Genomic DNA, 12,953 nt, shown 5'->3' with positions numbered 1-12,953 from the left:
TTTGAGACAGAGTCTCGCTCTGTCGCCCAGGCTGGAGTGCAGTGGCCAAATCTCAGCTCACTGCAAGCTCCGCCTCCTGGGTTTATGCCATTCTCCTGCCTCAGCCTCCTGAGTAGCTGCGACTACAGGTGCCCGCCACCTCGCCCGGCTAGTTTTTTGTATTTTTTAGTAGAGATGGGGTTTCACGGTGTTAGTCAGGATGGTCTTGATCTCCTGACCTCGTGATCCACCCATCTCAGCCTCCCAAAGTGCTGGGATTACAGGCTTGAGACGCCGCACCTGGCTTTTTTTTTTTTTTTTTTTTGAGACGGAGTGTTGCTCTGTCGCTCAGGCTGGACTGCAGTGATATGATCTCAGATCACTGTAGCCTCCACCTCCTGGGTTCAAGCAATCCTCCTGAGTAGCTGGGATTAGAGGCACGTGCCACCACACCCAGCTAAGTTTTATATTTTTAGTAGAGACGGGGTTTCACCATGTTGGTCAGGCTGGTCTTAAACTCTTGACCTCAAGTGATTCACCCATCTCGATCTCCCAAAGTGCTGGGATTACAGGCATGAGTCACCTGGCCCGGCCTTAAACTTTCTGAAAAAGTAGTTTTGTGATCAAGATTACACAACTCGTAGAACAAAAAGAAAGGTATAGTAACTATTCTTACCGTTCTTTGGATGTAACTCTACGTCTCTTCTCATCCTGTGTGGAGGGAAGGGAGGAAGAACAAAAAAGATTATAATACTGGTTTCAAGGGAAGATCAACACCAAAAGTGTGAGTTGAAATACTAACACATTTGACATGGTTACAACAAGAGTGGGAAAGGAGGGGGCCTGGGTTTTTTGGGAGAAGATCTGGGAAACTCTTACTCTCGTATTAATCCCCACCAACCCCAAAACAAAGGCAGGTCTGAGAAGTAGGCAGGCACACCGCCCATCAACAGAGACTGCCTAGTGATGCTACGCAAGAGAATCAAATATTCCCCATCTTGTGTCAGGAATCTGTTTAGTTTATGTATTAGAGACCAGTCTGGGCAACATGGGAAACCTCATCTCTACAAAAAATACAAAAATTAGCTGATTGGCATGTGCCTGTAGTCCCAGCTGCTTGGGAGGGTGAGGTGGGAGGATCGTTTGAACCCAGGAGGTTGAGGATGCAGTGAGCCATAACTGTGCCACTGCACCCCAGCCTGATGACAGAATGAGATCTGTCTCAAAAAAAAAAAAAAAGAAAAGAAAAGAAAAAAGACAACTGTAATCCCAGCACTTTGGGAGGCTGAGGCAGGTGAATCACTTGAGGTCAGGAGTTCAAGACCAGCCTGGCCAACACAGTGAAATCCCATCTCTACTAAAAATATAAAAATTAGCTGGGTATGGTGGCACATGCCTGTAGTCCTAGCTACTCAGGAGACTGAGGATGGAGAGTCACTTGAACCCAGGAGGCAGAGGTTGCAGTGAGCTGAGATCGTGCCATTGCACTCCATCCTGAGTGAAAGAGTGAGACTCTGTCTAAAAACAAATTAAGAAAAAAAAAATTGGCTGGGCACAGTGGCTCACACCTATAATCCTGGCACTTTTGGAGGCCGAGGCGGGAGCACTGCCCGAGCTCAAGGAGTTCAAGAACAGCCTAGGCAACATGGTGAAACCCTATCTCTACTAAAATACAAAAATTAGCCGGGCGTGGTGGCACGTGCCTCTAGTCCCAGCTACTCGGGAGGCTGAGGCAGGAGAATCGCTTAAACCTGGGAGGCTGAGGTTGCAGTGAACCAAGATTGTGCCATTGCACTCTAGCCTAGGCAACAAGAGCAAAGCTCTGTCTCCAAAAAAAAAACAAAGTCCAAACACACACATACATATATATATACACACACATACACACACACATACATATATATATACACACACATACATATATATAACAGGTACGTATGTAAGACGGCCTTCCCACTCGAGCTATGACATCATTTCTCCCCTGGGCCTCCAGCCTGCCCTGCAGATTTCAAATTTGCCAGCTTTCACAATCTTGTGAGCCAATTTCTCAAAATAAAGTCTCTCCCCATAAATATATATTCCAATGAAAACAAGAAAAAAAAAATTATATACACATACACGTGCATATGTATCTATCTGTATACACACATATACATTCTATTGGTCCTGTCTCTCTGGAGAGCCCTAACTAGACAGGGTTTTTATTTACTTGGACAGACCACATATGAAGTCACAATTGTCAAATGCCATGTTAAGGTAGAGTCAGGAAATGAAAGGACCGGCCCTACCTGGTCTTTGTCTTCTTCCTTGATGGACTCATCCAATTTGGCTCTTTCAGACTCTTCCTGAGGTTTCCGTTTGGCAGGGCTGTCACACAGTGAGGCTAACCATTAGTGGAACAAGACCCTAGGCCTCCAGCGGGCCTGAAGTGGACCCTGATTCACCAGGATGTTGAAAGAGGCTTCAAGTTTAATGTTTCTCTGAATGACAGGTTTAGAATGCTGTCTTGCCATCTTGTAAGTCCTAAGAAATCATGGGTCTAAACACTGATCAACAGCTGCCACTGTCAGATGTTACACACCTTTCTGATGGAGGAACACAGCACCATCCATAAAGTCAGCCTCAGGCTCACGCCTGTAATCCCAGCACTTTGAGAGGCCAAGGCATGAGGATCACCTGAGTTCAGGAGTTTCGGACCAGCCTGGCCAACATGGTAAAACCCTGTCTCTACCAAAAATACAAACATTAGCCAAGGATTGTGGCAGGCACATGTAATCCCAGCTACTGGGGAAGCTGAGGCAGGAGAATCGCTTGAACCTGGGAGGTGGAGGTTGCAGTGAGCCAAAATCATGCCACTGCACTCCAGCCTGGGTGACAGAGCAAGACTCCGTATCAAAAAAAATGAAGGCCGGGCGCGGTGGCTCAAGCCTGTAATCCCAGCACTTTGGGAGGCCGAGACGGGCGGATCACGAGGTCAGGAGATTGAGACCATCCTGGCTAACACGGTGAAACCCCGTCTCTACTAACAAATACAAAAAACTAGCCGGGCGAGGTGGCAGGCACCTGTAGTCCCAGCTACTCCGGAGGCTGAGGCAGAAGAATGGCGTAAACCCAAGAGGAGGAGCTTGCAGTGAGCTGAGATCCGGCCACTGCACTCCAGCCTGGGTGACAGAACCAGACTCCGTCTCAAAAAAAAAAAAAAAATGAAGTCACCCTCAAAAAATAAAAAGTTGGAATCTGATCAGGCCTGTAATCCTAACTTATAGGAAACAGAAGACAAGGGGACCTGTGGAACACTACAAAGATGCAATTGGCCCAATCTAGGAACTACTGGACAAATGAACAAATGAATTTCTTTTTTTTTTTTTTTTGAGACGGAGTCTTGCTCTGTCGCCCAGGCTGGAGTGCAGTGGCCGGATCTCAGCTCACTGCAAGCTCCGCCTCCCGGGTTTACGCCATTCTCCTGCCTCAGCCTCCTGAGTAGCTGGGACTACAGGTGCCCGCCACCTTGCCCGGCTAGTTTTTTGTATTTTTTAGTAGAGACGGGGTTTCACCGTATTAGCCAGGATGGTCTCGATCTCCTGATCTTGTGATCCGCCTGTCTCGGCCTCCCAAAGTGCTGGGATTACAGGCTTGAGCCACCGCGCCCGGCTGAATTTCTTCAAGTAAAGGGCAAGAAGATAAGAGGAATCTAAAATCTGTGAGGAATTTTAAGTAAAATAGGAGGGAAGGAATCTATAACTTTAAGGAACAAGTCAACCAAACGCTGTCTGTTTGCCACACGGCTTATTCACCACAAAGGGAAAAATGTAAATACCAACTATATATCTGACAGTAGGGAATTCTTACATTTTATAAAGACATCAGAACAGTATTATTTATACTTTGGTTTGTTAAAAAGACTGTTTTGCCTGGGCACGGTGGCTCACGCCTGTAATCTAGCACTTTGGGAGGTCAAGGTGGGCAGATCACCTGAGGTCAGGAGTTTGAGACCAGCCTGGCTAACATGATGAAACCCCATCTCTACTATAAATACAAAAATTAGCCAGGCGCGGTGGCGGGCGCCTGTAATCCCAGCTACTCAGGAGGCTGAGGCAGGAGAATCACTTGAACCCGGGAGGCGGAGGTTGCAGTGGGCCGAGATTGTGCTACTGCACTCCAGCCTGGGTGACACAGCCAGACGCTGTCTCAAAAAAAAAAGACTGCTAAATGTTAGCAATTATTGTAAAATATAAGTAATTAAAAAAAAAGTTGTCAAAAGAGATCTCACTATCTAGAAATATACTAAAATATTTATGGACAAAGTAATCCAGGTGGGGCAGGGACACACGATACAGGGGTATAGATGAAACAATAACTTGATAACTGTTGGCACTAGATGGGTATTTCAGGGTTCATTATACAAAACTCATAATCGTGTGTACATTTCACCTTTCCTATATGAGTAAAAACAGGTAACGTTTTCAGAAATGCTATTCATAAACGTCTAGTAAACAGAACTGCAAGATGAAAACCTATATAACATGGAAGACAGAATTGCCACGTGACCCCCTACCAATTCCATCCCAAAACAGCCGACCCCTAAAAAAACACAGCTGCCAATGTATCGTATACTGACCCCTTTGTGAAATGAGATGTGATGGTGGTTTGCCTGGTGCTTTTCCTTGTAATCCTGGGGCTAGGTGAAGGTTCAGCTGTTTAAAGAAAAAAAAGCATTAAAAAAAAAAGGCACTGTAAATAGAAAGCCCACAGCAACAATGCAGTTCAACATTACTAAGCTATTGCAGGAAGCCAGGTTCTAAGGACTAAGCATCTTTGCATCTTTACTCTAGTCAATAACCAGCTCGCTAATGTCAGCAGTTAGCACCTGCCTGTTTGCTGAGCCATATCATGTCAGTTATTTGAGGGGCCAAATGCTAAAGAAGGCCAGGAAACAGAACCTCTTGTTAAAATACCAAAAGATGAAGTGGACCAGGCACAGTGGTGCACGTCTATAATCCCAAAACGTTGAGAGGCTGAGGTGGGAAAATAATCCAAGCTCAGGTATTCGAGAACAGCCTGGGCAACATGGCAAAACCCCATCTCTACTAAAAATACAAAAAAATTAGCTGGGTGTGGTGGTACACACCTATAATCCCAGCTATTCAAGAGGCTAAGGCACGAGAATCACTTGAACCCAGGAGATGAAGGTTGCTGTGAGCCAAGATCACACCACTGCATACAGCCTTGGCGACAGAGCAAGACCCTGTCTCTTAAAAATAAAAATAAAAAAAGAAGGCCGGGTGCAGTGGCTCAAGCCTGTAATCCCAGAACTTTGGGAGGCCGAGATGGGCAGATCACGAGGTCAGGAGATCGAGACCACCCTGGCTAACACGGTGAAACCCCGTCTCTACTAAAAAATACAAAAAACTAGCCAGGCGAGGTGGTGGGTGCCTGTAGTGCCAGCTACTCGGGAGGCTGAGGCAGGAGAATGGTGTAAACCCGGGAGGTGGAGCTTGCAGTGAGCTGAGATCCGGCCACTGCACTCCAGCCTGGGCGACAGAGCGAGACTGTCTCAAAAAAAAAAAAAAAAAAAAAAAGGAAGAAAAGAAATAGGCCAGGGTACAGTGGCTCATGCCTGTAATCCCAGCACTTTAGGAGGCAAGATGGGCAGATCACAAGGTCAAGATATTGAGACTATCCTGGCCAACATGGTGAAACCCGTCTCCACTAAAAATACAAAAATTAGCTGGGCGTGGTGGCACCTGCCTGTAGTCCCAGCTACTCAGGAGACTGAGGCAGGAAAATCACTTGAACCCAGGAAGTGGAGGTTGTGGTGAGCCGAGATCACGCCACTGCACTCCAGCCTGGCAACAGGGTGAGACTCCATCTCGAAAAAAATAAAATAAAATAAAGAGCTGGGTGCAGTGGCTTACACCTATAATCTCAGCACTTTGGGAGGCCAAGGCAGGTGGGTCACCTGAGATCAGGAGGTCAAGACCACCTTAGCCAACATGGTGAAATCCTGTCTCTACTAAAAGTACAAAAGTTAACTGGGCGTGGTAGTGCGTGCCTCCATCTCAAATAAAAAATAAAATAAAATAAGGCCAGGCACAGTGGCTCACACCTGTAATCCCAACACCTTGGGAGGCCGAGGCGGGCAGATCATGAGGTCAGGAGATTGAGACCATCCTGGCTACCACGGTGAAACCCCACCCTACTAAAAATACAAAAAATTAGCCAGCCAGGCATGGTGGCAGACACCTGCAGTCCCAACTACTTGGGAGGCTGAGGCAGGAGAATGGCATGAACCCGGGAGGCGGAGCTTGCAGTGGACTGAGATTATGCCACTGGGCGACAGAGCGAGACTCTGTCTCAAAAAAAATAAAAATAAAAATAAAATAAAATAAAAATGAAGTGGCTGAGAACCAGACCTGAGCTCAAGTACTATCCTCTTGTTTGTTTTTTTAAAAATTCCAGAAGAGTTCCTTTGCCTACAAACTAGACAGGAGTCTGAGAATAAATGTTTAGTTTAACCAGGCATATAAGGTCTCAGAAGGAGTTAAGTATTTTTAGCACTTGTCATCTGCAACCTCTCACACATGTAGCCATGTTTTGGGATCTAATGCTGTAACTTGGTCAAAAACAAATTTTTTTTTTTTTTGAGACAATGTCTCTCTTGTTGCCCAGGCTGGAATTGCACGCCCCCGCCACTACGCCCAGCTAATTTTTTGTATTTTTAGTAGAGATGGGGTTTCACCATGTTGGTCAGGCTGGTCTCGAACTCCTGACCTCAGGTGATCCAGCCACCTTGGCCTCCCAAAGTGCAGGGATTACAGGCATGAGCCACCGCACCCCCGGCTAAGACAAAATTTAAAGATGTACACATCTTAGTTAGGAAGTGTCCAGTAATTACTAGTGAGGACGTGTATACAAGAAAGGAACCTGGAAACACTGACCCAGGGTCCAAGTTTAACTGCCCGCTTATATGCTACCAAAGCCTCCCTCTAGGTTGAAAATGAGCCAAGTGGTACCAGGCGCAGTGGCTCATGCCTGTAATCCCAGCACTTTGGGAGGCTAAGGCAGGTGGATCACTTGAGGTCAAGAGTCCAGACCAGTCTGGCCAACATGGTGAAATCCTGTCTCTACTAAAAATACAAAAATTAGCTTGGTGTGGTGCTGCCTGCATGTAATACTAGCTACTTGGGAGGTTGAGGCAGAAGAATCGCTTGAAACCGGGAGGCGGAGGTTGCAGTGAGCCGAGATGGCACCATTGCACTCTAGCCTGGGCAATAGAGCAAGACTCTGTCATAAAAAAAAAAAAAGAGTCAAGCTGGGCCAGGCGTGGTGGCTCATGCCTGTAATCCTAGCACTTTGGAGGATTCTTGAACCTGGGAGGCAGAGGTTACAGTAAGCCGAGGTTACACCACCGTGCTCCAGCCTGGGTAACAGAGTGAGACTCCATCTCAAAAGCAATTAAAAGGAATCATCTGCTCTTACGCTTAGTCTCTCCATCGGACTTGCTCCTCCTGGGTGTGCGAGGTTTGGAAAGGGGTTTGGGGGGACTGTTGGCATCTGCCATTCCCACTCTATGGTCTTCACCTCTTGCTTGGTTCCCGTTTTCTAGACGTCCATTCACTTCCCGGTTGCAAGCATAAGCACCATTCTCCAAGGACAAATCTTTATTTAAAAGGGATTTGACTTTAGCCAGGTAGCCCTCCTACAGCAGGAAAGGATAATTTAAGTAGCAGTGAATGTAAACAAGTGTCAGAGAACAAGGAAACACATGTGTTTCCATCATCATCATCATCATCATCATCATCATCATCATCAACAGGCAATGAGGACAGCTGGGGATCTTGCTGCCTCTGTGGTCACAGACAAGTTACTAGGAGGAGACATTTTTCTAGAGGCTGGGATGCTGAGAACTGACTTACCTCAGATAATTCTTCTTTACGTAATTTGGTTTCCAAGTCACATAACTGATTCTTTATTTCTGTTCGCAGAAATTCATGCAAGAGATTCAATTTCTCCTTCACACATTCCTGAGGGAAGGATATAGGTTTAGCAGTCCCTAGATTCCCAAGCTATTCACTAATGGACTAATACACATATTACTGAGCTGCCTGGTCACATCACAATGACTGAACAGCAGGCAATGCTGTCTCGGTCAAAACACAGTCATGAAATGTGTTCAGGGAATTTCCATTAGGCTCATTTCACTCCTGTCTCCGAAGTGGTGAAAAATGGAAAAGCTGGAGGTGAGATGGAGACTTATCATGGTTTATAAGAACGATACTGTGCTTCTGTAAAGTGTTGGCCAGGCACAGTGGCTCACATCTGTAATCTCAGCACTTTGGGAGGCCGAGGCAAGTGGATTGCTTTGAGCCCCAGAGTTCAAGACCAGCCTGGGGTGACATGACAAAATCCCATCTTTACAAAAAATACTAAAAAATTGGCTGGGCACGGTGGCTCACACCTGTAATCCCAGCACTTTGGGAGGTCGAGGTGGGCGGATCACGAGGTCAGGAGATCAAGACCATCCTGGCTAATACAGTGAAACCCTGTCTCTACTAAAAAAAATGCAAAAAGATTAGCCGGGCGTGGTGGCGGGCGCCTCTAGTCCCAGTTACTCAGGAGGCTGAGGCAGGAGACTGGCGTGAACCTGGGAGGAGGAGCTCGTGCCACTGCACTCGAGCCTGGGCGACAGAACAAGACTCCATCTCAAAAAAAAAAAAAAAAAAATTTTGCCAGGCATGGTGACTCACGCCTGTAATCCCAAGGACTTTGGGAGGCCGAGATGGGCGGATCACGAGGTCAGGAGATCAAGACCATCCTGGCTAATACGGTGAAAGCCCGTCTCTACTAAAAAATACAAAAAACTAGCCGGGCAAGGTGGCGGGCGCCTGTAGTCCCAGCTACTCGGGAGGCTGAGGCAGGAGAATGGCGTAAACCCGGGAGGCGAAGCTTGCAGTGAGCCGAGATCACGCCACTGCACTCCAGCCTGGGCGACAGAGCAAGACTCCATATCAAAAAAAAAAAAAAAAAAAAAAGAGCTGGGCATGGTGGCTTGAGCCTGTAGTTAAGAGCTACTCGGGAGGCTGAGTGGGAGGATCACTTGAGCCTGGGAGGCGAAGGTTACAGTGAGCCAAAATTGTGTCACTGCACTCCAGCCTGGGCTACAGAATGAGACCCTATTTCAAAACAATAACAATAAAAACACAATAAAACAGTGTTACCAGGACAAGTTACAATCCAGAGTAGATTGTTTAGGAACTGAGATTGGTTAAAAAAAAACAAAAAAAAACCCAGGCTAGGCGCAGTGGCTCACGCCTGTAATTCCAGTACTTTGAGAGGCCAAGGTGAGCAGATCACGAGGTCAGGAGTTCAAGATCAGCCTGGCCAACATGGTGAAACACCATCTCTACCAATAATATAAAAATTAGCTGGGTGTGGTGGCAGGCGCCTGTAGTCCCAGCTACTCAGGAGGCCGAGGCAGGAAAACTGCTTGAACCCGGGAGGTGGAGGTCGCAGTGAGCCGAGATCGTGCCATTGCACTCTAGCCTGGGTGAAAGAGTGAGACCACCTCAAAAAAAAAAAAAAAATCCCAACTATTAGCAGCAAATTAGTGCTGACATTCACCAAGAGTATCCAAATTATCTTTGAAATCATGTGAAAAGTGTGAAATCCATTTAAAGAAAACAAACCTCTTTTCATGAGCCACAAAGTGTGTCAGTCACATTTGGTAGCAAGAAAAATTTTAAGGTGGAGTTTACCTTTTCTGTTAAGCTGTCTCTTTCCAAATCTTTGAGCCTGGGAGGAAGAAATAGGGGAGAAAATACAAACACTTGTTAAGCAACTTCATTTGCCTGTAAGAATATCACAGTTCTAAAGAAGTTTTGGACAGAAACAAGTTTAATGTATGAGTGTTAGAAAAAACTAAGCTGGCTTTTGTCTCCCCACAAGAGTCGAGAGTGTCCTACTGGAATGCCTAATGCTAAGAAGTCATCTGATCTGAACAAGCTTCCCCTTTTGGGGGCCATTTTTCTGATGACTGTGAGATTACACAGCAGCTCTGTAGCAGAATATGTATATGTGTGTGTGTATATATATATATGCATGTATATATATGTATATACACATATACATATGTGTGTATGGAGTGCAGTGGTGCAATCTCAGCTCACTGCAACCCTTGCCTTCTGGGTTCAAGTGATTCTCACCTCGGCCTCCCAAGTAGCTGGGATTACAGGTGCCACCAGCCTGGTTAATTTTTTGTATTTTTAGTAGAGACAGGGTTTCACCATGTTGGCCAAGCTGGTCTTGAATTTCTGACCTCAAGTGATCTGCCTGCCTCCGTCTCCTGAAGTGCTAGGATTATAGGCATGAGCCACAGTGCCTGGCATACATATATACATATAATTTTTTTTTTTTGACAGTCTCCTTCTGTCCCCCAGGCTGGAGCGCAGTGGTGCAATCTCGGCTCACTGCAACCTCTGCCTCCCAGGTTCAAGCTATTCTCCTGCCTCAGCCTCCCAAGTAGCTGAGACTACAGGCGCCCGCCACCACGCCCGGCTAATTTTTGTATTTTTAGTAGAGACAAGGTTTCATCATATTAGTCAGGCTGGTCTTGAACTCCTGACCTTGTGATCTGCCCGCCTCGGCCTCCCAAAGTGCTGGGATTACAGGCGTGAGCCATCACGCCCAGTCTAATTTTTTTTTTTTTTTTTTTTGAGATGGGGTTTCACTCTTGTTGCCCAGGCTGGAGTGCAGTGGTGCGATCTCAGCTCACCATAACCTCCACCTCCCGGGTTCAATCGATTCTCCTGGCTCAGTCTCCCGAGTAGTTGGGATTACAGGCGTGCACCACCATACCCAGCTAATTTTACATTTTTAGTAGAGACAGGGTTTCTCCATGTTGGTCAGGCTGGTCTCGAACTCCAGAGACCATGCCCAGCCTATATATTTTAAAAGGTACCAGGGACCGGGCATGGTGGCTCACACTTATAATCCCAGAACTTCGGGAGGCCAAGGCAGGCGGATCACTTGAGTCCAGGCGTTCAGACTAGCCTGGGCAACATGGCAAAACCCTGTCTCTACAAAAATTAGTGGCTGGGTGTGGTGGCTACTGCCTGTAATCCCAACACTTTGGGAGGCCAAGGTGGGTGGATTACCTGAGGTCAAGGGTTTGAGACCAGCCTGGCCAACATGGCAAAACCCCATCTCTGCTAAAAATACAAAAATTAGCTGGGCGTGGTGGTGGGCGGCTGTAATCCCAGCAACTCGGGAGGCTGAGGCAGGAGAATCGCTTGAATCCGGGAGGCAGAGGTTGCCGTGAGCCGGTCACGTTGCCCAGGCTAGAGTGCAATGGCAAGAGTGAAACTCCATCTCAAAAAAAAAAAAAAAAAAAAAAAAAAAAAGCTGGGTTGGTGGTACGTGCTTGTGGTCCCAGTTAGTTGGGAGGCTGAGGAAGGAAGATCACCTGAGCTCGGGAGGTTGAGGCCACAGTGAGCCGTGACGCATCACTGCACTCCAGTCTAGGCAACAGAGTTGAGACCCTGACTCAAAAAGATACAAGGAGGGACAGGTCATACAGTTGGGGTCTTTCCGTGACGGAAATGACCTACAGCTGGTCTTTCTCCAGTTGGGTCTGACCACAGCCCATAACAAGGTGTGCCACAGTATGGCCAGTGTCAGAATGAGTAGCCCAGGGCCACAGGACCCTGGGGGAACAGCCAGTTAATGTTCCTAAAGGCCTGGTGGGGGGTGGTGGCATTTTAATGAAGATGAAATGGGGGAGTGAAGCATCCAGGGAAGCAAGGGGTACCCACACACAGGGCAGATAGAGGTGAAATTAGAGGAGGTGGCTGGCGCCTCCCTGAATAACTCATTCTTCAGGATGTCTCTAGCTAATCATTCCTAAATGTAGAACTGCCAGGAGTTTGCCTGGGAAATCGTGGTCTGATTTGATTACTGACAATTAGTGGCTTGACTCTTTCAGGGACAAAGAGGGAAAAAATAAAAGAACAATAGCCGGGTGCGGTGCTGCGGTGCTGAGTGCCTGTAACCCCAGCTACTCAGGAGGCTGAGGTGGGAGGACGGCTTGAGGCCAGGAGTTCGAGTCCAGCCTGGGCAACATAGGGAGATCCTATCTCTTCAGAAAAAATTAAGGAACAAGAAGAAAAGGTACCAAGGAAAGGGAGGGGAACACAGAGGCTGTTGTTCCCAGCCTGGGTGCTAACTGCAGGCGTGGAATGAGAACAGGTCTAACCAGCTGGGTAAGTGTCTGTTGGTGGAGAGAAGGTGCCCCAGGCAGGGACCAGGCCACTGCCATCTCTGGACCTTCCCATCCAGCACCCGCACAGACAGGTGCTCAGTTATCATTTGCCTGAAGGGCAGAAGTGGCTCCTCCAGGCTGGCCTTCCTAGAGGGCAAGTACAGGCAGCAGCATGAAGAATGCTTTGCTGGACCGATGTCTTACGGCGGCTGCTCTGGGTCATGCGGGCCCCGATTCCCCACCAGTGCTGCTCACCTCTGAGCACCTGCTGAATGCCAGACCCTGCTCCAGGCAATGAGTTAAGTGATTAAATGTAGGTGCCACTAGGCAGGGACGTCCTGACTTGCTGCATGGTTAGGAAAGACTGCTCTGCAGGGCCAGGTACAGTGGCTCACGCCTGTTATCCCAGCACTTTGGGAGGCCGAGGCGGGCGGATCACAAGGTCAAGAGATGGAGACCATCCTGGCTAACACAGCAAAATCCCATCTCTACTAAAAATACAAAAACATGGCCAGGCACGGTGGCTCAAGCCTGTAATCCCAGCACTTTGGGAGGCCGAGACGGGCGGATCACGAGGTCAGGAGATCGAGACCATCCTGGCTAACACAGTGAAACCCCGTCTCTACTAAAAATACAAAAAACTAGCCGGGCGAAGTGGCGGGCGCCTGTAGTCCCAGCTACTTGGGAGGCTGAGGCAGGAGAATGGCATAAACCCGGG

General features: G+C 47.6%; 1 protein-coding gene across 3 annotated transcripts in view; it reads right to left on the bottom strand.

The window, feature by feature from the left end:
• DNMT1 (DNA methyltransferase 1) overlaps positions 1-12,953 on the bottom strand; it is a 62,432-nt gene that overhangs the window by 40,201 nt on the left and 9,278 nt on the right. For 2 of the 3 annotated variants that reach the window (XM_023194244.2, XM_023194245.3), the window contains exons 2-7: positions 9,735-9,771; positions 7,896-8,003; positions 7,459-7,678; positions 4,598-4,673; positions 2,268-2,346; positions 656-690 (exon numbers count right to left, since the gene is read on the bottom strand). In XM_023194244.2, the coding sequence (XP_023050012.1) occupies positions 656-690; positions 2,268-2,346; positions 4,598-4,673; positions 7,459-7,678; positions 7,896-8,003; positions 9,735-9,771 (555 nt within the window). The remainder of the gene's footprint in view (positions 1-655; positions 691-2,267; positions 2,347-4,597; positions 4,674-7,458; positions 7,679-7,895; positions 8,004-9,734; positions 9,772-12,953) is intronic. The other variant, XM_023194246.2, reaches the window with a different exon arrangement.

The sequence above is a fragment of the Piliocolobus tephrosceles genome, chromosome 21 (genome assembly GCF_002776525.5).
Source record: "Piliocolobus tephrosceles isolate RC106 chromosome 21, ASM277652v3, whole genome shotgun sequence".
NCBI lineage: Eukaryota > Metazoa > Chordata > Mammalia > Primates > Cercopithecidae > Piliocolobus > Piliocolobus tephrosceles.
Note: the sequence above shows the minus strand (reverse complement) of the source record. Positions and strands in the feature narration are given on the sequence as shown.